The 26,173-nt window shown below is 43.5% G+C and overlaps 1 protein-coding gene across 1 annotated transcript; it reads right to left on the bottom strand.

Moving 5' to 3' along the window:
• Positions 1 to 215: 215 nt before the first annotated feature.
• LOC100494784 lies at positions 216 to 5,202 on the bottom strand. Its single transcript, XM_002942185.5, has 2 exons — positions 5,038 to 5,202; positions 216 to 3,095 (listed from the first exon to the last, which is right to left on the bottom strand). The coding sequence occupies exons 1-2, from the start codon at positions 5,107 to 5,109 to the stop codon at positions 738 to 740; spliced, it is 2,430 nt and encodes an 809-aa protein (XP_002942231.5). The 5' UTR covers positions 5,110 to 5,202; the 3' UTR covers positions 216 to 737.
• Positions 5,203 to 26,173: the final 20,971 nt, after the last annotated feature.

The raw sequence follows: 26,173 nt of genomic DNA, 5'->3' as shown, positions 1-26,173 counted from the left end.
AGAGATCACATGACCAGAAATAATGCAGCTGTAACAGTGTGGAAACAAAAGGCAGAACACTGTCCATTCATTGGCTAATGTGGCCTAGCATGTACATGTGCCTTGGCTTGTTTGTGTGCACTGTGAATCCTATGATCCCAGGAGGCAGCCCTTAATTCTTAAAATGGCAATTTTCTATTTAGGAATACCCAATAGCACATACTACTAAAAAAATATATTTTTATGAAAATGGTTTATTTACAAGAAGCAGGTTTTTACATATGAGCTTGTTTATGCTCATATATTTATTGGTCATGTAAAGCTCCATAAACGAAAGACTGTTTCTTACATAAAATTCCGGTAACTTTTATTTTTATATGCCAAAAAAATATACATTTATATACATTTTTATACAACACTACAGAGCTGTGCAAAAATACAAAACTGAGCCAACCTTCTGGGTTTTTTTGCCACTTTGCATTTGATGTTCAAGTATTATTTAGTTGTGTGTGCCTTCTTGCAGAGGATGGATTTTTACATGCACAAAATTAATTTTATATCTGTTTTTTACAGATTTGTTTACCTGCTATTGTAATAACATTAATTACAAAGGTGGCATTGGCAATTATAGCAGCCCTATTTGGCAAGCAGTTTAAAGTAAAATATTTACAATTAAAATACAATATTATACAAATAAAATTATTGTTTATAATTATATTGATGTAACCCCATTTTATTTGCTTTAGAGGAAACTTTGTTTATAGTCCATGAACAAAGTTATGAGCAACTGTTTCCAAGCACAGATTGTCTAAGCGGGTCTCATTCACATAGCAGACAGCAACATCACTAGATCGAGTTTCTGCGGTTGTGAACTGCAGCACAGTCCGAAGCCTCTGGACTGGACAACAGACTTGCTCACTGTCATTAGTGCACACAGGTATAATGAGCAAGAGTTTTAAGAGCTTTCCAAGTTCACTGAAAAATTCCTTGACCTCAGGACTGACTGATTTGTAAAGACTTACGGCCTCAGCGAGAGAACTAAAGCTTTTTTTGTGTGCAAACATTTCAAGCTGTACTTTTAGCATCCGCACATTGAACTCTGGATATTTAGATAGAAAAGCCAATTTTTCCTCAATAATACGATCAGATTCCCCTCCTTTACCAGCACAAAGGAGCACATCTTCCAAATTACAGTACTCAATAAATCCTTGTTGCATAAACCTATTTTCTAAGTGGGAAATAGCTGCATCAAGCATTTTAAGATATTCATTTTTAAAAAAATCCCCTTTATTTTCAAAACTCAACTGATCTGCACTTTGCTGAAGCTGACTGGACAGTTGATGTGGCTGAGGGATGGCAATAGGCATCAAATTAAATTTAGTTACAGCTTCTTCTGCTTGCCTTAAAAGATCCACTACAGTTGCTTCTTGTCGTAATCGAGCTAATATTTCCTTTACCAGCTTCACTTTCTTCAAAGTACTTGACATAAGTAAGTTCTGATCATCTAATTTTATATTTAGGATATTTAAAGACTCCATTATGGATCTAATAATTAATAAACTGGCATATGTATTTCCTTCCATAACTTTTTCTAATACAAAGTGTACCTTAACTCCACCCTCACCAGTACTCGATTTCATTTCCCTCAGACCGTCAATAATAAGCCCATAGTGCTGAATAACTGCATTGACCACAGGTAAATTAACACACCACTTTGAGGAGCCCAGGTTTCGGGTTGAAGAATTAAAGTTTTGAGTAACTTCAGCAAATAAAAACTTATGTTTGATGCTTTTACTGAACAGATCAAATAGGTCATTTACAGAATATAATGTGTGCTGCAAAAGAGGGCTGGCTTGGCTGCTGTCTTTTGCCAATAAACTGCCACAAGGTGTTCCACAATGAACAAACATGGCAAGTGACTGCTTTTGTTTTAGCAAGGAACATGATTCCTTATAGCTGGTTGACGCCTCAAATGCTATCCCCCTCAGAAGATCAATTGGTAAAGAATTTCGATCAAGAATATCCAGAATAAGATTTGCAGCAGAAGTCCCAGTTTCCTCAACTGGATCAAGAAAACCTATGAACTCTTCTTGGGCTTGCATTTCAGAATCCAAGTACCTTAAACAGAGGCTTAGCTGTTGTGAGTCTGTGTTTTGAATGCAGTCCACAATCACAGAATAGTACACTGAGCCCTGGTTCACATCCTTTGTAATCAAACTGATAAGCTCATGGCTCATTAAACTAATTATTTCATACTGGACTTCTGTACTAGTAAAATTCTGATTAGTTAGAAGCCAGTATCTGAACATTTCATTGTCTTGGCCTACAAATTTAAGAAGTTCAAATAAACTTTCCTCAATTGACTCATGACTTTGAAATGTGTGGCCTCTGTGAATTAAAAATCGTACAGCACAAATAAGTTTGTTTAGGCAAATACTGGGGATGGCCTGACGGACTTTCCTTTGTTGTTCCAGTGCTGCTTCCCTCTTCTGATTCTGCAAGGCATGCATTAGTTTCCATGTTGCAAATTCATGACTCTTGGACTTTTGATGATAGCCAAATTTCTCTCGAGCCTTCTTCCAATTAGAAAACCCCACTGCTGTAAATACAGAATCCTTTCTCCTCGATGAGCCCAGTAAGCCCATGCTCTCAGCCTTCCCACATGTAAAACATAAAACAGCTTTCAGCTGAGGGCTGTAGTGGAGCCATGGGAAATCTGTGTACCAGGCACTTTGGAACCTCAGTCTCCTGGTACCAAAACACTGAGGTGGCACATGTTCTGCAGGTGGTTGAAATGGTTTATCAACATCAAAAGCTGTTCTTGCATGCTCATTGCCTTGAAATTCTGTGCTGGACCCCAACACTGCATCTGCAAAAGTATTTAAGCTGATATCAGCAGCATTAGATTGAATGCTTGACTGAGTTACTTCATCAATGTACAAGGAAAACCCTTTAAGCCATGCTTCCTCAGAGCCACTCTCTTCTTCTTCATCATCAGCTTTAATTTCCTTCTTAATTAAATCTGTGTTTATCGGATACAGCTTCTTTGATGATTCAAAGGCATCACTAAGATCTTCTTCATTCGGACGTTTTTTTGCGGCTGAGCACATGGGGTTCTGGAATAAATGTAAATGTAGTTAATTTCGAAAATAAAAAATACATTGTGAAACAATATTAATCGTTTTTGCCCACTTAAATACTTTGTATTGTGTTGTACTTTAAGTTTACCTGCACTCTCAAAGCCTGGTACAAGTGAAAACAAGAACTACTAGAGCCCTCAAGAAAGTTGTTCAGGAAAGCTAAATAAAAGGTATAGTTTATAAAGCATTCAAATTGATCTTCACCCTTATTTTCTTGCTGAGCTAACACGCTCAAGTCAAAATACAATGCTAATGCTGCTATTGTAAAAGATTAAACTAAAATAAGGTAATTGTAAAAATACAGAGGTACAGAAATGAAATATGCAACATTTGCATTTCCATGCTTTTAAATTTGCAATACAACTGCTGCATCAGTTCAGTGTCTATAAAAAAAATTCCAGTGGGGACCACAAAGCTATATACGTATTTGGGCAACATTGGCTTTCCAGACCAAGGATTCTGTTGCACCAGTAAAACAGTGCAGAGATGATAAGAAACAACATACTTAGGCAGGACTCAATTTGAGCTTTGGCAAAATCACAGCACTTTTCCCAAGATTCAGATTCAGCCATATCAGTCTGAATCCAATGCGATTTCACACCACTGGACAACTGAAGATCACCTGTTTTTGGAATGCTACAAAATTGTTTTATGGATTTGGCTTAATCCTAAAATTATGAATTTGATGCATCCCTGCTTCCCAATACCCTTAAACAAATCCTTAAAAAAAAAAAAAAAAAAAAGATTAAGATGCCCCATGACAGATAATCCAGAGCATTTGTAGTGAAACATAAATATATATTAGTAGTTCTCTAATAAGTATTTTATTTTGACCAACTGCTATAATAATTTCAGTGAACTGTATATAGATATTTAATATCAAAGACAAAGAAACAGTTTTTGAAGGGGTTAAAATATAGTAAAGTCATAGCAACCATGCCTATTGTTATTACAAAATATGTTCCTTTACATTGTAAGCTCTTGTGAACAGGGCCCTTTTTATTACATTTTTAGTCTGTAACCCTTGTTTTTAAAGTAATGTAAGGCTATGGTTTATAATAAATGAAAGTGCTGGATTATAAATTAAGGTAGGTTGCTGTGTTGTAAATAAAGGTAAAGTTCTGGCGCTAGGTAAGTAAATGATAAAGATAATTTTGGAGCTGTGTTCCTGAAGTTTGCAGTGTTGGGGAAATGGACTAATTTAAAGGAAAGAATAAAATACTGTGTCCAGGGAAAGGCATATCTATATAAAGGCTAATATTGCAGCCATATAGTTCAAGCTGGCAGCAGTTTAGAAGATCTGAAGTCACTATTTTCATAAATGTATAAGAAAATGTAACCCACAATCCATCGCTCTATCATCAAAACCGAGACTGGTAATGCATGCACATTAAGGGGTATATTTATCATGCTCTGTAAAAAGTGGAGTAAAACATTACCGGTAAAGTTGTTTATAGCAGCCAATCAGATGCTATTTGGATTAGGCGCATGCACACATGATAATTCTCATGTCCCGGGGGCAGAAAACTTTTAGCGCATGCGCGTCGGCGGCGGAGGAGAAATAGCTGGAGGGCAATACTTGAGACAGGAGCAGATTTTTTTCAAAATATTTCAGCATTTAGGTACCCGCAGGGGCCTAATCAGTATGAGATAGGGTAAAAGTCTTTCCTTTCTCTTTAAGAAGCAAGTACGTCTCTACCTACTCTGACCTATAAACAACCATAAGAACGTATAAACTTCATCTCACCAGCACCCCTTGGTAAGGTGAAAAAGCAACATGTGATTATAAAACCCTGGATCTTTCATTTTGACTTGGGCTGGGAATTAGGTACACTTTCATATAAATCGAGAGAAATTCTGCCATAATCATAGTGTGTGTGTCTGGCAATGAGGCTGCTGCCTCAGCACATCTCCTTACCCACTGTGTGCTCCCACATGCCGACAGCTCCCCTTTGCTGCCTGCTTCGCTTACTAGGTGCTCGCTGTCCATCTCTCCGATAATGTTTTGCTCGGACCAAGCAGGCGTGGCGTCAGCGGAAGCAAGACAGGAAGCGGAAGTAGCCGAGTAGGGAACGTTATGGAATGTGAAGCTCGGTGGTATTCAGTGTTTGTTCAAGCTGCGTTATAGAACGTTTAGTTGCGCACAAGTCATACTTGTAAATAGAGCTTAAATAACGCAGCTTGCTGAGTACTGTTATAGGGCTGCTATAGCGTTACCATGTAACCATGGGTAAAAGTGTAGGTAGTGTATAAGGTGTGGGGTTTCGCTGTGCCTCTGTGTGCAAGTTGTCAGTGTTTGAGTCAGCCCTGCGGCTGCTTTCATGTATGGATTATAACTCAACGCAATTGATATGGGCAAATGCTCTGCCTTCATTTTTATTCAAAATGGAATGTGTAGAAATGCTTGATTTCATATACTGAGTTCAATTTATTAGCTTAAAGCTTAGACATCTGTATAGCTGCAAGGATCTAGACCAGGGCAACTCAATCGCATAAGAGGACCGAAATCTAAGCCACATGCTAAGTCACTGTCCAAATTTTTAATTAAGATACTAAGGGGCTGATTTACTAATCCACGAATCTGAATGGGAAAAATTCCGATTGGAAAACGAACATTTTGTGACTTTTTTGGGTTTTTTTCATCGCCGTTACGACTTTTTCGTAAATTTTCGCGACTTTTTCGTAACCGGTACGACTTACGCGAATTGTTGCGACTTTTTCATAGCCATTACAAATTTCGTGAATTGTCGCGACTTTTTCATAGCCATTATGACTTCCGTGAATTGTCGCGACGTTTTCATAGCCATTATGACTTCCGTGAATTGTCGCGACTGTTTCATAGCCAATATGACTTTCATGAATTGTCACGACTTTTTCATAGCCATTCCGACTTTAGTGAATTGTCGCGACTTTTTCGTATTGAGCTCGAAAAATTCGCAACAATTCGCGAAAAAGTCACAAAATACCGATCATTACGAAAAAAACGCATTCGGGCGCTTTTCGGACGTTCGTGGATTAGTAAATGTGCCCCTAAGTCTGAGTTACTATGTGAGGAAAATGGAAATTTTTCACGCTGGACGGTCAGACACACTCACCTAGGGCCACATAAAACAGCCAGGCGGGCAGGATTCTGCCAGCAGACCTTGTATTCACATATGTGATCTAGACCTTTAGGGCCAGATTCATCAAAGTACAAATCCGAATCACGAAATCCGATAATTTCTGATGTTTGGAAAAGTGACGAAAATTCAGTTCGTTTGAATACGAAAATTTCATACTTACAATCTGAAATTGTAAATCATATTGAAACGATTGTTTGCGAAAGTCACAAAATTTTCGTATCCGAACGATTGCAAACGGCGGGAAAACCTTTCTGACTTTGATCCTTCTGTGCATGATTTTGGACCATAGGACCAGTGGCACTCTGCAGCTCCAACCTGGCCCAAGGGAAGTCTCCCATAGGGCTCAATGGCACTCTGCAGCTCCAACCCGGCCCAAGGAAAGTCTCCCATAGGGCTCAATGGCACTCTGCAGCTCCAACCTGGCCCAAGGAAAGTCTCCCATAGGGCTCAATGGCACTCTGCAGCTCCAACCTGGCCCAAGGAAAGTCTCCCATAGGGCTCAATGGCACTCTGCAGCTCCAACCCAGCCCAAGGAAAGTCTCCCATAGGGCTCAATGGCATTCTGCAGCTCCAACCTGGCCCAAGGAAAGTCTCCCATAGGGCTCAATGGCATTCTGCTGCTCCAACCCGGCCCAAGGAAAGTCTCCCATAGGGCTCAATGGAACTCTGCAGCTCCAACCCGGCCCAAGGAAAGTCTCCCATAGGGCTCAATGGCACTCTGCAGCTCCAACCCGGCCCAAGGAAAGTCTCCCATAGGGCTCAATGGCACTCTGCAGCTCCAACCCGGCCCAAGGAAAGTCTCCCATAGGGCTCAATGGCACTCTGCAGCTCCAACCCGGCCCAAGGAAAGTCTCCCATAGGGCTCAATGGCACTCTGCAGCTCCAACCCGGCCCAAGGAAAGTCTCCCATAGGGCTCAATGGCACTCTGCAGCTCCAACCCGGCCCAAGGAAAGTCTCCCATAGGGCTCAATGGCACTCTGCAGCTCCAACCCGGCCCAAGGGAAGTCTCCCATAGGGCTCAATGGCACTCTGCAGCTCCAACCCGGCCCAAGGAAAGTCTCCCATAGGGCTCAATGGCACTCTGCAGCTCCAACCCGGCCCAAGGAAAGTCTCCCATAGGGCTCAATGGCACTCTGCAGCTCCAACCCGGCCCAAGGGAAGTCTCCCATAGGGCTCAATGGCACTCTGCAGCTCCAACCTGGCCCAAGGAAAGTCTCCCATAGGGCTCAATGGCACTCTGCAGCTCCAACCCGGCCCAAGGAAAGTCTCCCATAGGGCTTAATGGCATTCTGCAGCTCCAACCTGGCCCAAGGAAAGTCTCCCATAGGGCTCAATGGCATTCTGCAGCTGCAACCCGGCCCAAGGAAAGTCTCCCATAGGGCTCAATAGCACTCTGCAGCTGCAACCCGGCCCAAGGAAAGTCTCCCATAGGGCTCAATGGCACTCTGCAGCTCCAACCTGGCCCAAGGGAAGTCTCCCATAGGGCTCAATGGCACTCTGCAGCTCCAACCTGGCCCAAGGGAAGTCTCCCATAGGGCTCAATTGCACTCTGCAGCTCCAACCTGGCCCAAGGGAAGTCTCCCATAGGGCTCAATGGCACTCTGCAGATCCAACCTGGCCCAAGGAAAGTCTCCCATAGGGCTCAATGGCACTCTGCAGCTCCAACCTGGCCCAAGGACAGTCTCCCATAGGGCTCAATGGCACTCTGCAGATCCAACCTGGCCCAAGGAAAGTCTCCCAAAGGACTCAATGGCACTCTGCAGATCCAACCTGGCCCAAGGGAAGTCTCCCATAGGGCTCAATGGCACTCTGCAGCTCCAACCTGGCCCAAGGAAAGTCTCCCATAGGGCTCAATGGCACTCTGCATCTCCAAGCCGGCCCAAGGAAATTCTCCCATAGGGCTCAATGGCACTCTGTAGCTCCAACCCGGCCCAAGGAAAGTCTCCCATAGGGCTCAATGGCACTCTGCAGCTCCAACCTTGCCCAAGGAAAGTCACAATACTGAATCTGAATGAATTGCTAATCAGCCTTGTTATTGTTACTTCTATATTCTATATATGCAATATATGGTGAGTCAGTCCCTAAGCTCAGGTATCGGACAGCAGCACAGAGAAAGAAGATCAGGAACTACTGAGAGCATCTCCGGAGGGTCAGTCATATGTAACTCATCCACAAGCCATACTTTGGTGCCTTTTCACTACCTACATTCTTGGCCCTGCCCCCTTCCCCCTTGATCAATGTAAATGTGGGGGGATTGGCGATGTAGATGTTACTATATTGATTCAGGCCTTTTGTTCTATATACATGGGTATGATTTATGTACACTTTGCACTGTTTTCTTTCTCCATGTGCCCACTAGTGATGTATAGGCCAGGCCGAAACCATCAGGCAGGTTTGAGCCAACTCCACACAACAAAAGCAGGTCACAGGTAGGTTTGGGCTGATCTCTTTTTACCGTCCCTGCGCGCAACCTAGCTAAGCCCAGCTTCTGCCTTTGGCAGCATCTATTTATAGGTGCATGCCTGCCCCACCCATCTGTGACATCAGAGATAGGGTGGGAGCGGGTCTAGAAATAGACATGGATCCCCGGGTTGGGAGCACATCGCTAGTCACCACTGCCACACTGAGTCTTTCCTCCCCATGGCTTGACAGAAACTTAGCAGCAGAGACTCTCACAGAGGCACTCTATCCCACTTATTTTGTCATGTAAATGCAAGTAGGAAATAATAGCTGCTCTGAAACTTCAGAATGGACTAAAGATAATCCATGTGTCCTTTTATTATCTTCTTCCAGATTTAGTTATCCACTTGAAAGCGCATTACAATTACATTGCAGTGAATACATCTTTTTAAAGGGTTGTTGTGTAAGCTTGTCAAGTCCTGTTTTATTGTCATCTCATCTGCATATAAACATAGAGTGGGATGAAGTTGCATTTTCTTTCCAGGCCCAAACAATACAACACATATTACACCCATAAACACATACAACAGCAAAGAAGTACAAAATCAGCAGCAATATACAGAGCGTAGGATATTGTGCAAAAAACAAACTAGCTTTTTCAATTTCCAATTTTTCAATATATCAACCATTCACAAGTTTTACAAAAGATTTATTTTATTTTTTTGTAATTTGTGCAATAAATGCCATGTCTCAGTCTCAGTCTTAACTCAATTATTACAGTTCATTTAATACAACCCCTGAAACACATACAACAGGAAAGAAGTGCAAAATCAGCAGCAATATACAGAGCAAAGGATATTGTGCAAAAAAACAAACTAGCTTTTTCAATTTCCAATTTTTTAATATATCAACCATTCACAAGTTTCTTTCACATGGCAGAAAGCAACCAAGAGCCTGGCAATAGGGTGCTTGTGCAACTGCAAAACACTGGATGGTTTTCTGTTGTATGGAAGGGTACTGTACTTATAGTTATACCCAAATAATCAAGGCTTCCAAAAATTGAATATTTGAGATTTTTCCCAGATGATGATCCATCCATACTTCTAAAGATTGGAGAGGACTATCTCCACATAATGAGAGAGAAGATCTTGATTATTAAATTAGGATGCTCCTGTTATTAGAAGATTGTCTAAGTAGGTGAATATTTATTAATAACAATATTTATTAACCTTAAAAACCTCATGTGATCCAGCCAAATAGGAACTTCCGATTTAGTTTTGCTTTTCACTAACCTGGGCTTAGAACTTGATAAGGGTTATTAAAGGAGAAGGAAAGGCTAGTAAAGAGTTAATCTCAAGCTGCAGGCATACCTTCAGTTGTCTCAATAGTGCCCTTAAGTCTCCCCAAATTTCACCTGTTCAGAAGATCTGAAGCCAAACAGGAAGAAAAAATGCTGAGCTGTGTAAAGAAAGTTCCCATAATGCCTCGCTCTTGCACAGACAAACAGACTAAGTGAACATGCTCAGTAAGACTATGAGGAAGCTTCCTGCTGATTGGCTTAGATCCACATTCCTAAGAGGGGGGAGTGAGTTCTTAGCATTCTTAAGGGAGGGGGAAGCAGGAAAGAGCAGAGAGCAGAAAGATGCGTGTCTGTGGCACAAGAATTACAGACACAACTAATCTTTTTACAGAGAAGTCAGTGCAGCGTTTCTGTGAGTGCTTATGGCTAGGGATGAGCGAAAAAATTCGCCAGCGTCGGTTTCGCGGCGAACTTTTGCGTTTCGCCGCCGGCGAAATGTTTCGCGAAACGGCGGCAAAAATTCGCCGTGCGGAAAATTTTTTACGCACGTCCAAATTTTTTTGTCGCGCGGTTATTTTTGCGCGCGCGAGCAATTTTTGACGCGAGCAGCCAATTTTAGTCGCGCGCGGGCAATTTTTGCCGTGTGCGCCGATTTTTCCGCCGTGCGACAAAAAAAAAACGCGCGACAAACGGAAACGTCATTTTAGCCTTGCCCATTTCTTCCACATCAGCCAATTAGATTGGAGCCCTCCCACTGTCCATATAAGGAGGTGCAGAGGCGGCCATTACTCAGTGCGTTTTTGGTAGTGGATAGAGTAGGAGCTGAGGTGTGTGAGTTGTCTGTTTAGCTAGAGGTAGGAGTTGTTAGAGCTTTCTGTGAGTCAGTGCAAGTGGAAGTTGTGGATTTCAGTTCACTGCTTTCCCTCTTCTGCTTGCCTGCTCCCCTGTGAGACCCAAGAGCCCTTGTTAGGGCTACGTTTGTCTGTCTTTGTTTGTGTGTGTGTATCCCTTGTGGGTGCACACTTCTGGGGTTTAGTCTTTTATTTATTTATCTCTACCTTCCCCCAAATATCCAAACCCCCCCCCCCTATTTTTTTTTCTTTTTTAGTTGGTCCAGGATGACGGGCCGTGGGAGAGGGAGGAAGGGTGGGATGGGAGGCAAGGGTGGTGGGGGTGGGAGGAAGGGTGGTGTGGGTGGTGGGGGTGGGAGGAAGGGTGGTGTGGGTGGTGAGGGTGGGAGGAAGGGAGGTGTGGGTGGTGAGGGTGGGGTGGGAGGCAAGGGTGGTTTAGGTGGGAGAAGCCGTGGTGCTGGCTGTGGGCAAGAGCCCAGCACACGTGTTATGCCCAGTCTGGGCAATATAGGGCAGCAGCCACAGCAGCAGCTGCAACAGCAGCAGTCACAGCAGCAGCAGCTGCAACAGCAGCAGGTGGCAGGTCGCAGTGGGGCAACTGGCAGTCGCAAGACTTTGCCAGATTTGTTTGCCACCACTTCGCGACCTATTCAGTCGCAGCAGGCAGAGGCAGTTATGGACTGGCTCACCCAGGCTACCTCGTCTGCTGCAGACTCTAGTGAGCAGCAGGAGGTGGCATCACCTGCTAGCTCAGTGATAAGGGGCATGCTATCCCCCTTATTATTTGATCCTGAGGTGGACTTCAGCCCAGACACCCAGGATCTTTTTGATGATCAGACAGGTATGGGGGGGGCATTCCAGTCTGATGAGGAGGAGGTGTATGTGGCACAGCACACCACATCAGCTGTAGGGGATGTTGGGCAGGGTCCCCTAATGGCAGGGCAGCAGGCTGATGAGCCAGATGTGGATGTGGATGCAGGGTCTGATCAGAGGGAGGATGATGGGGACAGATCCTGGGTGCCGGCTCAGGAGGATAACAGCAGCAGTTCAGAGGGGGAGCTGTGTGTTGTTGTTAGTGATGCTGATGAAGAGCCGGCCCCAAAGAAGCAGAAGACCCCACCAACCACTGCTAGGGGGGGTAGGCAACAGGGCAGCACTGCACCTGGGTCCACAGGTTCTGGGCGTATGGGCAGGGACCTTCAGCCTTCAGGTCCCCAGCCCTCCACAGCAGGCAAGGTGGTGGCCCGCACTTCAGCAGTGTGGGCATTTTTTACGTGCCAGAGTCAGGACCCATCAGTAGCAGTCTGTCACCTTTGCCGACAGAAAGTACGTAGGGGGCAGACAGGGTCACATATGGGAACATCAGCATTAAGTTCCCATATGAAACGTCATCACAGGATGACGTGGGAGCAGCACCAAAGTGGCAGGGCACCGGGCGGCAGCGGTGCTTCCTGTCCACCTCCTCCCATTCCCCAAAGAACAGGTGCTAGCTCCCCAATCCCTGTAGCAAGGGAAGAGGATTCTGAGGCTCACAGTAGGAGGCGGCCACTGTGCAGCTCTGCCTCTTCTGCAGCCCCCTCTGTCTCCTCCTCCTCCTTATTGCCATCTGCACAGCCCCTGACCCGGCAGGTCTCCCTCCCCCAGTTCCTTGCCCGCAAGGCACCTCTTTCCTCCAGCCACCCCCAAGTGCAGAGGCTCAATGCCTGCCTGGCAAAGCTTCTGGCAGTGCAGCTGCTGCCCTATCAGCTGGTTGACGCAGCCCCCTTCCGAGAGCTGATGGCTTGCGCTGCCCCTAACTGGCGGATCCCCAGCCGCCATTATTTTGCCAGGAAGGCCGTCCCTGCCCTCCACCAGCAGGTGGTGGATAATGTGTCCCTGTCCCTCGACTATGCTGTTGGGGGCAGGGTGCACTGCACCACAGACACCTGGACCAGCAGGCATGGGCAGGGGCGATACATTTCATACACTGCCCACTGGGTCACCCTCATGAGTGCTGGGGAGGGTGCAGGCAGCAGGACTCCCCTCAGGCTAGAGGTGCCTCCCCGTGGGGTAAAGGGCAAACCCCACACGGCCACTTCCTCCTCCTCCTCCTCCACTATGGATGAGCCACCCCTGAAGCGTCCCCGCAGTTACGCTTCAGTGCAGTACAAGCGCTGCCAGGCTGTGCTGCAACTCCTCTGCCTTGGAGAGAGGAGTCATACTGCACCTGAGCTCCATGCCGCCTTCCAGACTCAGGTGCAGCGGTGGTTCGCTCCCCGCCAGCTCCAAGCAGGGAATGTTGTGTGCGACAATGGTCGCAACCTGCTGGCCGCCCTCCACCTAGGCCGTCTGACCCACGTGCCTTGCTTCGCACATGTTCTCAACCTTGTGGTTCAGCACTTCCTGAAGAGCTACACAGGGTTGGGAGTTGTGCTGGAGAAGGCACGTAGGGTATGCGGCCACTTCCGCAGGTCCCCCACCGCCAGCGCGTCTTTGTCACGGATGCAGCGGCAACATAGCTTGCCACCCCACCGGCTGATCTGTGACCTGCCGACGAGCTGGAATTCGACCCTGCACATGGTGGAGCGCCTTGTAGAGCAGCGCTGGGCGGTCAGCAACTACCTGCTGGAGCACAGTGCCAGGGGTACTCAGGGGGCAAATTTGGGGTATTTCAGTGCAGAGCAGTGGCAGCAGATGAGGCAGCTCTGCCGAGTACTTGCCCCCTTTGAGCAAGCCACACGCTTTGTTAGCAGGGACAATGCGTGTGTGAGCGACATCATACCCCTGGTTTTCCTCCTCAAGTGCACGTTGGATGGCCTGCTAGAGGAGGGTGACGTGCCTGAGGAGGAGGAGTGCAGGCCCCGTAGGCAGGTGGAAGGGGCTGCGAGGCATGATGAGGAGGACATGCCTGATGAGGAGGATGAAGGAGAGGAGGACTGGGTGCCTGCTGAGCAGGGGGAGCAGGGCCCACGCCACCCTACCACCCCAGCTGTTGTCCGCGGCTGGGAAGACACAGAGCAGGGGGAGGAGGCAGGAGATGACCTGCTGCATCTCCAGGGCAGTCAAGAAGAGGTTGGTCGGGGACACCTCTTCTACATGGCTGCCCATATGCAGACATGCCTCCGGAGTGATTCCCGGATCTGCGCCATTAAAGACCGGGAGGATTACTGGGTGGCTACAATGATTGACCCACGGTACAAGGAAAAGATGGCGCAGTTCCTTGTACCCAGCCAGAGAGAGAGGAGGGTGGGTCAATTGAAAAGGGCTCTGTGCGCCAAGCTGATGGAGGCCTTCCCCCAGCCTGACACTCAGGCCTCCACTACTCCACACATCCAGCAGAGACAGGAGTCTAGCAGCAGCAGCAGCAGCAGCAGCAGCGCAGCTAGAGGTGGTGGGAATCTAATGGATGTGTGGAGAAGCTTCTTCGAGCCTCGCCAGGCAGCAGCAGGCCTGGTTAGCACCCAAAGTCACCACCAAAAACGGCTGGAGAATATGGTGGCTGACTACATGGGGTCTGTGAGTGTGCAGGACGCCATGCACATTGATGATGACCCCATGAATTTTTGGGTGTCGAGGCTCGACCAGTGGCCAGAACTGGCACAATACGCTCTGGAGGTGCTGGCTTGCCCCCCTGCCAGTGTCCTGTCAGAGCGTGTCTTCAGTGCCGCAGGTGGGGTGGTCACGGAGAAGCGGACACGCCTATCCACTGGCAGCGTGGATAGGCTATCATTTATTAAAATGAATGAGGCATGGATAAGCGGGGATATCCATGTGCCCATTGCTGACATCAGGGACTAGCCTCCTCTCCTTCCTCCTCTCCTCCCAGATGTACCCTCCTCTCTCAATTGCTGCCTTATACTCCCCTAATAATCTAGCTGCTGCTGCTGCTGCTGCTGCTGCTGCTGCTGCTGCTGCTGCCACTATATCATCTCATATCATATTCTAATTTGTGGCCTATCAAGGGTCCTTACAATGTTGCTACTATTTCTTAAATTCTAATTTCTTCTAATTTGGGGTCTGAAACGGCTCCTAATTATATTGTGGCTACTCTTGAAAAATATCATCTACTTTGGGGCTGGAAATGGCTCCTAATTATATTGTGGCTACTCCTACAAAATATCATCTACTTTGGGGCTGGAAATGGCTCCTAATTATATCGTTGCTACTTCTGCTAAAATATGGACCAATGTCTTCTAATTTGTAGTCTGTTGTTTTCTAATAACCTGCTGCTGCCACAGTATCATCTAATTTCTTCTAATTATGGCCTATACTGGCTACTTGCAATGTTGCTACTTCGGCAAAATATCATCTACTATGGGGCTGGAAATGGCTCCTGATTATACCGTTGCGACTTCTGCTAAAATATGGACCAATGTCTTCTAATTTGTGGTCTGTTGTTTTCTAATAACCTGCTGCTGCCACAGTATCATCTAATTTCTTCTAATTATGGCCTATACTGGCTACTTGCAATGTTGCTACTTTGGCAAAATATCATCTACTATGGGGCCGGAAATGGCTCCTAATTATACCGTTGCGACTTCTGCTAAAATATGGACCAATGTCTTCTAATTTGTGGTCTGTGGTTTTCTAAGAACCTGCTGCTGCTGCTGCCGCCACAGTATCGTCTAATTTCTTCTAATTATGGCCTATACTGGCTACTTGCAATGTTGCTACTTTGGCAAAATATCATCTACTATGGGGCCGGAAATGGCTCCTAATTATACCGTTGCGACTTCTGCTAAAATATGGACCAATGTCTTCTAATTTGTGGTCTGTTGTTTTCTAAGAACCTGCTGCTGCTGCTGCCGCTGCTGCCACAGTATCGTCTAATTTCTTCTAATTATGGCCTATACTGGCTACTTGCAATGTTGCTATGCCTGCAAGTATCATCTACTATGGGGCCGGAAATGGCTCCTAATTATACCGTTGCGACTTCTGCTAAAATATGGACCAATGTCTTCTAATTTGTGGTCTGTTGTTTTCTAAGAACCTGCTGCTGCTGCTGCCGCTGCTGCCACTGCTGCCACAGTATCGTCTAATTTCTTCTAATTATGGCCTATCAAGGCTACTTTCAATGTTGCTACTTTGGCAAAATATCATCTACTATGGGGCCAGAAATGGCTCCTAATTATACCGTTGCGACTTCTGCTAAAATATGGACCAATGTCTTCTAATTTGTGGTCTGTTGTTTTCTAAGAACCTGCTGCTGCTGCCACTGCTGCCACAGTATTGTCTAATTTCTTCTAATTATGGCCTATCAAGGCTACTTGCAATGTTGCTATGCCTGCAAGTATCATCTACTATGGGGCTGGAAATGGCTCCTAATTATACCGTTGCGACTTCTGCTAAAATATGGACCAATGTCTTCTAATTTGTGGTCTGTTGTTTTCTAATAACCTGCTGCTGCTGCCACAGTATTGTCTAATTTCTTCTAATTATGGCCTATACTGGCTACTTGCAATGTTGCTACTTTGGCAAAATATCATCTACTATGGGGCCGGAAATGGCTCCTAATTATACCGTTGCGACTTCTGCTAAAATATGGACCAATGTCTTCTAATTTGTGGTCTGTTGTTTTCTAAGAACCTGCTGCTGCTGCTGCTGCTGCTGCTGCCGCTGCTGCCACAGTATCTTCTAATTTCTTCTAATTATGGCCTATCAAGGCTACTTGCAATGTTGCTATGCCTGCAAGTATCATCTACTATGGGGCCGGAAATGGCTCCTAATTATACCGTTGCGACTTCTGCTAAAATATGGACCAATGTCTTCTAATTTGTGGTCTGTTGTTTTCTAAGAACCTGCTGCTGCTGCTGCCACAGTATCGTCTAATTTCTTCTAATTATGGCCTATCAAGGCTACTTGCAATGTTGCTACTTTGGCAAAATATCATCTACTATGGGGCCGGAAATGGCTCCTAATTATACCGTTGCGACTTCTGCTAAAATATGGACCAATGTCTTCTAATTTGTGGTCTGTTGTTTTCTAAGAACCTGCTGCTGCTGCCGCTGCTGCCACAGTATCGTCTAATTTCTTCTAATTATGGCCTATCAAGGCTACTTGCAATGTTGCTATGCCTGCAAGTATCATCTACTATGGGGCTGGAAATGGCTCCTAATTATACCGTTGCGACTTCTGCTAAAATATGGACCAATGTCTTCTAATTTGTGGTCTGTTGTTTTCTAAGAACCTGCTGCTGCTGCTGCCGCTGCTGCCACAGTATCGTCTAATTTCTTCTAATTATGGCCTATACTGGCTACTTGCAATGTTGCTACTTTGGCTAAGGTAATTTGGAAACTAGCAACCAGATAACAGGAACCGCATGCGTTAATTTGCACATAGAAATAATACTAACGCATGATTCACACTTAGACGCGCTAAATATCGCATTAGGCTATGCGAAAATGAACCCCTACTTGGGGCAGGCGGTAATTATAGAAAAGTGCAGTAAATGAGCTTTTGGCAACAAAATATGTACTTTGCAGTGGGATTTATTCAAGTCTGTGTTGGCCCTAGAGTGATGCAGCCGCCAGTTTGCAGGGAAATGGGCATTTTCAGAACAGTAGTTTTCCGAAAGTAATGCCGTGTTTGGCTAATATGGCGTGCGTTTTTTTGCATACGGCGACTATTTGTGCGCGATGCGTTGATGTGATGCGTCCAATATAGCATGAAAATAGTCTTCACGACTTAAATAACACACACAGCATCTCGATAAAATTTTTAACGCATGCTAGAAATAGCGCTCGTTTCAACGCACTTAAGTGAATCGGCCCTCATAAATAAAAAAAATGAAGACCAATTGCAAATTGTCTCAGAATATCTCTCTCTACATCAGCTCGGGGGCAACATGCTGCTCACCAACCCCTTGGATGTTGTTCTCAGTGAAAAAGGTGCAACCCACAAACAAAACCACCTGTAGAATTTGTGCGCTCGTCGCGCCGCGAAATTTTCGCCGCGCGCTTACAGTTATTTTCGCGCGACGGAAAATTCCGCCGCGAAACGAAAACGGTGGCGCCAAATTTATTACGCCACGCGAAAAATTACGCCTCGCGACGAAAAATTGCGCCGCGCAACGAAAACGGTGGCGCCAAATTTATTACGCCGCGCGAAAAATTACGCCGCGCGACAAATTAGTTTCGCGAATTTTTCGCCGTTTCGCGAATTTTTTCGCCGTTTCGCGAATAATTCGGCGAAGCGAAACGGGACAAATTCGCTCATCACTACTTATGGCTGTATTTACATAGACCATTCTGATAAAGCTTACTTAGCTTTTACCTTTCTTTCTCCTTTAATGTTCCATTCTAAAGATGGGCTTTTCAGTGCCTTGTTTAGATGTTTTAGATTGAGATTTACTAAAAATGCCCTATTAAGTTTACTTTTGAGCAATATGTAAGAGTACATTCTTGAGTTTTTTTTCTCCATAAGGAACCTTAAAGAATTTTTCTCATAAGCACATCATTTATGATGAGAGATAATACGTTTGAGGCTTCTTGCTTCTTGGGTGCATCAATTGAGTGGCAACAGTTCATTGAAAAAGAGGGGTAAGATATTGTTATGACATTCTATAATTCCTCAAACCACATATGTCTGTTTAAGAATGGTTTCTTGTCTACATTCTGTTTCATCCCTTCCTTCAACAGGAAGGTACTGTATGCTTGGCTACCCTGGAAATAGCTGTGACAAATAATCTCAGTTTGTATCAGTTGCCATTTAAGTGGTCTTAGAACACTCTTTCTGTTTGGTGCCATATTGGAAGTGGCAAAAACAGCACCTTAAAGGAGAAGGAAAGGTTAAAACTAAGTAAGCTTTATCAGAAAGGTCTATGTAAATACGGCCATAAGCACTCACAGAAACGCTGCACTGAAACCTCTATTAAAAAAAACATAGGATTTCTTGTCTTCTTTTTTGGTAACAGGGAACATGTTCTTCGGTATCAGACTTCCTCTCTTTTAGGGCTCCTTCAGGTTTGGGGCTTGAGTCTGCTCAGTTCTTTCCTCTCTCCCTCTGCCCCTCCATTCTCCTGCTCCCCCCTCCCATAAGAATGCATAAAAACTCACTTCCCCTACCCTTAGGAATGAGTGATCTGAGCTTCCAACAGCTATGACTGCAGCAGGAAGCTACCAAGACCAAGCTAAAATGGCAGCTGCTATTGGAGGGAGCTTCTAGGGCTCTTTATTCAGGTATAATAAAGCTTTCTGCTGAATAAATATAGCATTCTAGGTGGCACTAATGTGGTGAATCTATTGGCAGTAAAATGCCAAAATGACTTTCCTTCTCCTTTAATTACAATCCACCAAGGCAGTTTGGCATTGCCACGACCGCCGGTTTCTTCAGAGACTTGCATAAAGCTAAATCCTTGGTCCCAGAGCTTTAGAGGAGAAGAGGTGACTTCACTGGCAGGAGAGAATAACAGGAAGGATAAAGATGGTGGTCAGAAGTTTGTCTTTAATAATTTACCATATCCTGTCCCATTAATGCTGTAATAGATTACCTATTGGCTGCCCACTGCCACGTGAAAGAAACAGGTAATGCATACTGTGAGTTTGCAAAAGGCCGCTTCCTCCCAAATAATATGTGTGTTTGTACTAGTTTAATAAAGTCACTTACCTAGGCGCTGGGGGAAATGAAGGCATCACCATGTGGCCCAGTATAGTGAGGAAATAGAAACAAAAGCAGATGTGCAATTTCCATATGCCTGCTGTTTGTCAGGAGGGTGGCACACAAGAGCCTACTAGTTCCCCTGCTCTGATTATTGCCTACAGGTGAATCAGCAAATGGGCAGCTTCAAAAGATGTTTGTTGCTCCCCAATCCAGAACTACTACAGATTGTATTATTACATAATGTATTTTATAAGGTACTTACCAATATATTAAAATATCTACAGCAAAACATACTTATGTTCAGTGATACTGAATTTTATTTGAGCTGATATGCTTTTCCTACTAATTTTTATCCTAGTACGGGTATGGGATTCAATAACCGGAAACCCATTATCCATAAACCTCCAAATTACAGGAAAGCCATCTCCCATGGACTCAATAACCCATAATCAAATAATTAACATTTTAAAAGTTATTTGTTTTTTCTCTGTACTTGATCCTAACTAAGATATAATGATAACTTTTAGGAGGTAAAACAATCCTATTGGGTTTATTTAAAGTTTAAAATATGGAGATCCAAATTACGGAAAAACTAATCTGGAAAACCCTAGGTCCAATACCTTTGTCAAAAGCAAATTCGGCAGTAGTGATCTATGATCTCATTGTACTCTTTATAGCAAGAATTTAGAAGACAGAAAAAGATATTATGAAGTACAAATGTGTGTCAACAGCACCAACTAGTGTTGAGCTAGAGAATCAACAGTCAGAGTTAAATGAAACAAACAAGCAAATAAAAAAAGCAATTAAAACTGAAGACAGACGAAAAAGAAAACAATGAAAAACCTTAATAGAGGTATGGGACCCATTATCCAGAATGCTCTGGACCTGAGGTTTTCTGGATAAGGGGTCTTTCCGTAATTTGGATCTCCATACCTAGAGTCTACTAAAAAATCATTTAAACATTAAATAAACCCAATAGCATTGTTCTGCCTCCAATAAGGATTAATTATATCTTAGTTGGGATCAAGTAGAAGGTATTATTTTGTTATTACAGAAAAAAATGAAATCATTTTTAAAAATCAGAATTATTGCTTATAATGGAGTCTATGGGAGATGGCCTTCCTGTCATTTGAAACTTTCTGGGTAATGGGAAAATAAAACAATTTATAACATAGCACAAAGCTTTCTGTAGCTCAGCCAGGAGAAAGTAGAAGGTCCCTGGTTCTAGTCCTGACAGGTTTTGACATGCGATAAAGTGATGTTCTCCAAGTATTACTGTATTTTGTGTCTATTGAATCACAGCAGCATGAAATGTTATCTATACAGCATCTCTTTAAGTCCCCGATTACTTCATACTACAATGCATTCAAAGAAGCAACAGCATTTTTTAAATAAAGCTCAAACATCTTCTGGAGTATTGTGCAATGTATACAGTTTATTGGGGCAGGAACGACGGTAATGTAGTAAGTTGAGTAGTTCACCTCAAACATAACTTTTAGGATGATATAGACAGTATTAAACGAAATACAATAAAACTAAAGCCTTGCAGTAAGTTATTTTTAGGCCAGTGACCTTGAAAACCAGATTTCCAGTTGCAGGATAAAGGAATATAGCAATCAGTAATTAGACATTTACATTTTCTACTTTGTTAGTGTTTCACAACTTCCCTGTTTTTTGAAGAGCTGGCGCTCACTGAGCAAATCTTCAGGCAGAATTCTTGATTAAAAAGTAACTTTATTGGAGTACCGAATTACGCGTTTTGTGTTCACAGACATTTAATCATAGGCAAATGTTTTACAACTTGTTAGATGTCCAGCATATTTTTATAACACATAAAAGCCATTCATATCTTTTATATCATATGCTTATAAACGGTGCTTAGTGATGTAATTTCTGTCACATAAATATTGCACCTCTGTTGTAAAATATAAGGATATTAGAAGTCACATCTGAGTTTCCTCAAGTTTTTCTTCAGCCTCATGCCTTTATGTGGTTATGGAATTCATTTACCTGTTTTGTAAACCATGAGGATATTAGAACTTTCCTTTATGTCCAATATCCTTATATTTAACATATATATGGGATTTTTGAGTGTGACTGGTCGACTCAAAATTTTCTGTGTGCCTTTTACCTTATTGAGTCTATAAAATGGCAATTATGTACACTTTGACATTTCTTTAAGGTTACTCCCCTAGAAGCAGGAACAACTATAGCTTATTTAGAAATATTCAAAGAAAAATACTAGTTCATGTAACTTGAGTGCAAAATGATTACCCTGTTTAGTATTAATTGCTATTTAAAATATCTGAATGTTTCTAAACGCTGGGTGTCTTTACATAGGTTATTTCTCTTTATGCAAATATGTTTCCTTTCATGCAAATCAGTAGAACTTTTATTTGTTATAAGGACTGGCTTATTTGTTTCTACATGTGTTGGCTCAAGGGCAGCCTAGTAAAGACGCCACCATGAGGGATTTCTTTTCTTTCCTGCTCTTGCTGAAACTTGCATCATGTATGAATTGTCTTCCAAATGTACGCATGATCTTTTTTATAATGTAAAAGCCCAGATTTAATATTTATATTTGCTTTCAGGTGTCTTCACTCAAGTTACTTTGGACCAATCTACTTCTGTGTTTGTGACAGTATCAGAAACCCTGAAACTCTCATGTAAACTTTCCATCTCTGTTAGCAGTTATGATTGGGCATGGGTCAGACAGACTTTAGGGAAAGGCCTGGAACATATGGGGTATTTGAACACCATTGGGAGCTCTTACCCAGCCCCCTCATTTCAAAGTCAAGTCACATTTACCAGGGATACCTCAAGGAACGAAGTTTACTTGCAAATGATCAACATGAAAATTGAAGACCATGGAACATATTACTGTGCCAAATACACAGTGGCAGAAGGAAGTGAGGACTAGTGTTAAAATTCCATAGTTAGAAGAAAACAGTGGATAGAGATAATAATATAATAATAAGCAGACATACCTGTACAGCATAGAAAGTTAGATCTATATTGTTAGGTAGGTAGTGCAAGATGCCTTTCCCCCCGGGGAAGAAAAGTCAGATAACCATTGCACATAATTAGTTGTCCTTAGCAGTATATGTTCTGTAGTAGTAAGTGCCTATCAACGGGTTGCAGACTCCCATGGTGGTGGTGGTGCATATAGTTACAAATATGATAATTCAGTTACCTAGAGAGCACAACAAGCCTTATAGCTTCATCACAGTGACTTTATTGTGGAAACCTTATGCACTACATGTTTCGGCTCAACAGCCTCTCTCAGCTGCTTATACAAGTGACACAAGCAAACCAACTTTTAAACACTACATTATATCAACAGGTTCCACCAGTTCCCTAGTGTGGCCAGGTACATATGATATCATAGAACAAAAGGTGTACTGCCATTTGGTGGCCTACTCCCCTAACATCACAAGTAGATTAAGTTTTGATTTCATAGATTCAAATTAAGAAGTCCATTTCCTACCCAAAATTGCATTAATCAAAGTATTGTTCAGTACATTTATAAAGAGAAAGAGTCTATATTCAGCAAGTCTGAAAATGAAAAGATATGTTACAAAAACTTGTTTGTTTGTTTTTTTTAAATTTGAAACTCAGTGCTTCATTCATACCATGAGGTTCTATTGTGTCTATTCTATGAATCCATTTTGCTTCACACTGGAGTAACAGGCATGTTCTATCCCCCCTTCCTCTTTGTGGGAGATGTACTTCCTCCAAGACAAGCCATCGTAATGTTGCTGAACTATGTTTATTTAAAAATGTTTCTCCACAGGTGTCTGTGTTTTTTCTTCTATTCTGGATCATAAGTGGTGATAGAATATTTGTGTTCCCGAATCCTAACCTTGATTTGTCCAACCACTTCTCCTATATACATTTTTCCACATGGACACATTAGTGCAGTGTTTTTCAACCTTTTTTGGGCAAAGGCACACTTGTTTCATGAAAAATATCACGAGGCACACCACCATTAGAAAATGTTAAAAAATTTAACTCTGTGCCCAGCAGCAGTGCCCCCCTAGTACACTGGTGCCCAGCAGCAGTGCCCCCCTAGTACATTGGTGCCAAGAGCAGTGCCCCCCTAGTACATTGGTGCCCAGCAGCAGTGCCCCCCTAGTACATTGGTGCCAAGAGCAGTGCCCCCCTAGTACATTGGTGCCCAGCAGCAGTGCCCCCCTAGTACATTGGTGCCAAGAGCAGTGCCCCCCTAGTACACTGGTGCCCAGCAGCAGTGCCCCCCTAGTACATTGGTGCCAAGAGCAGTGCCCCCCTAGTACATTGGTGCCCAGCAGCAGTGCCCCCCTAGTACATTGGTGCCAAGAGCAGTGCCCCCCTAGTACATTGGTGCCCAGCAGCAGTGCCCCCCAGTACATTGGTGCCAAGAGCCAGCCCCCCTAGTACATTGGTGCCCAGCAGCAGTGCCCCCATAAGTCAGTGTGCCCCGTGGCCCCCCCTAATACATTGGTGCCCAGCAGCATTTTACTCTTCGGCGGCTTCAGCAGCATCTTCCCCTCACGCGCGCCGCCTCTGCACTTCTGCCTACACGCAACCGCACACAGGCCCTTTTATAACGTTGCGCCTCGTGCGTACTGACAGCACCCGTACACACGGGGCGCAACCAATGACAGGGCCCGGATTTTTTTTTGAAAGTAAAAATTGCGGCCCTGCCTACGGCACACCAGGCAACATCTCGCGGCACACTAGTGTGCCGCGGAACAGCGGTTGAAAAACGCTGCATTAGTGTATAGACCACAAATTTAGAATTGCATGTATGGTATCTTATGTCCCTTTTGTGGGTGTGTTATAAAGTCTTCTTTTATAATAGAGTTACAACTGCACCCCTAGCAAGGATATGTGCCACGCTTAGGGGGACCCAGGAAGCATGGTTTTCTTTCTGTTTCACCGATATCTGCTTTTACTAATGTATCGGCCAGGTTGCTCCCTCTTTATGTATGAAAAAAGGTAGTGATTTACAGAATTTTCCCAAATTTGTAATATAGAACAATGGTGTAGGACTAGTTTTTCAAGCCTCTTGCTTAGCAGGCCAGAGTGGCTTACAAAAGGAATCCTCTGTTCTAGTTATCTTTTAGTGGTTCCTTGCTTTCCTTTTTAGCACATCATCCCTTGTATTACAAAGCTCTTTAAAGTCATATCCCTTCTCCACAAACTTCTCTATAAGTGTGGACCTTGAGTTTGCCTCTAATAGTACTGGGTACAAGAAAACTGAGAATGTTATTTCTTAATGTAGGTTTAGTAAAAAAAAGGTGTGTGGCTATGTGTCCATTCTGACTAATAACTTGTACATTAAGGTAGTGGATACATTTCTTATTATACTCCACTGTGAATTTAACAGAATTATATACTATTAATTAATGTAAGGGAGGGAATACAGGGTTATGGGAGATAGCTCTTAGTACTAGTTGATCCAGGGACTGGTCCGATTGCCATCTTGGAGTCAGGAAGGAATTTTTTCCCCTCTGTGGCAAATTAGAGAGGCTTCAGATGGGGTTTTTTGCCTTCCTCTGGATCAACTAGTAGTTAGGCAGGTTATATATAGGCATTATGGTTGAACTTGATGGACTTATGTCTTTTTTCAACCCAACTTACTATGTTACTATGTACTCCATGAAATTCTGTTATATGGCCAAATAATTAAGATGTCATTCACAGGAGTGAAACATAGGATTTTAAAGTAATAATCCACATTTAAAAAGTGCATAAAAGTATTGCGTACTGGGTGCCAGGTTACTGCCCATTGCCATGCCCTGTATTTGGATGTAATATTCCTTATCAAACTAATTATGCTTAAGTACAAAGGACAACAATGCCATGAGGAAATCATGTAGTGTGGGGTATTGAGGTGTATAATGATTGCACATCAACATTGGGGTATTTGTTTGACAATGTCTTGTAGATTTGCATACACAAATTGTGATAGGGGTTGTAAAACAGAGCCAACCCTAGACACAATCAATCTCCCTGGTGGGTGCTGTAGATTCTTATGTATTTTTGAGAGAAGGTAAAGTACTGGTATTCTAGAATGTGTAACAGTCAGAAACTGTAAGTAATTCTTAGATAACGTATGTCAGATTCAAAAAGCAGGATCCATACAAAAAGGTTCACCTTTCCGTCACTGTAATCCTTAAAGGAGAAGGAAAGGCTAATAAAGAGTTAATCTCAAACTGCAGGCATACCTTCAGTTGTCTCAATAGTGCCCTTAAGTATCCCCATATTTCACCTGTTTAGATGATCAGAAGGGAAACAGGAAGAAAAAACACTTAGCTGTGTAAAAAAAGTTCCCATAATGCTTCGCTCCTACACCGAGACCAAGTGTACATGCTCAATTTGCTGATTGAGTTCTTCTCATTCTTGAGGGAGGTGGGGGCAGGAGAGGGGAGAGAGCAGAGAGCTGCGTGTCTCTGACACATGAATTCTCACAACAAATCTTTTGACAGAGAGTGAGTGCTTATGGCTGTATTTACATAGACCTTTCTGATAAAGCTTACTTAGTTTTTACCTTTCTTTCTCCTTTAATATCTTTCTTAAAGAGAGAAAGTAAGGATTACACTGAAGTTAAGGTGTACCTTTGGCAATTAAAAGGTTGGTCTGCCAGGTTGCTCCAACTCGAAACAAAATGGATCTTTTATCTTCACAGTAGGAAACTGCTGGGTCTCAATAGTGAATTTAATGTTACTCATTATTTCAGATAAGAGTAGGTATATGTTTCTCCTCCATATTTTTTATGCATTATCAATTTTTATTAGGTATTATATCATCTTAGGATG

This window comes from Xenopus tropicalis, chromosome 1 (genome assembly GCF_000004195.4).
Source record: "Xenopus tropicalis strain Nigerian chromosome 1, UCB_Xtro_10.0, whole genome shotgun sequence".
NCBI classification, from domain to species: Eukaryota; Metazoa; Chordata; class Amphibia; order Anura; family Pipidae; genus Xenopus; species Xenopus tropicalis.
The sequence above is the reverse complement of the archived record's forward strand: the minus strand, read 5'-3'. Positions and strand labels throughout refer to the sequence as shown.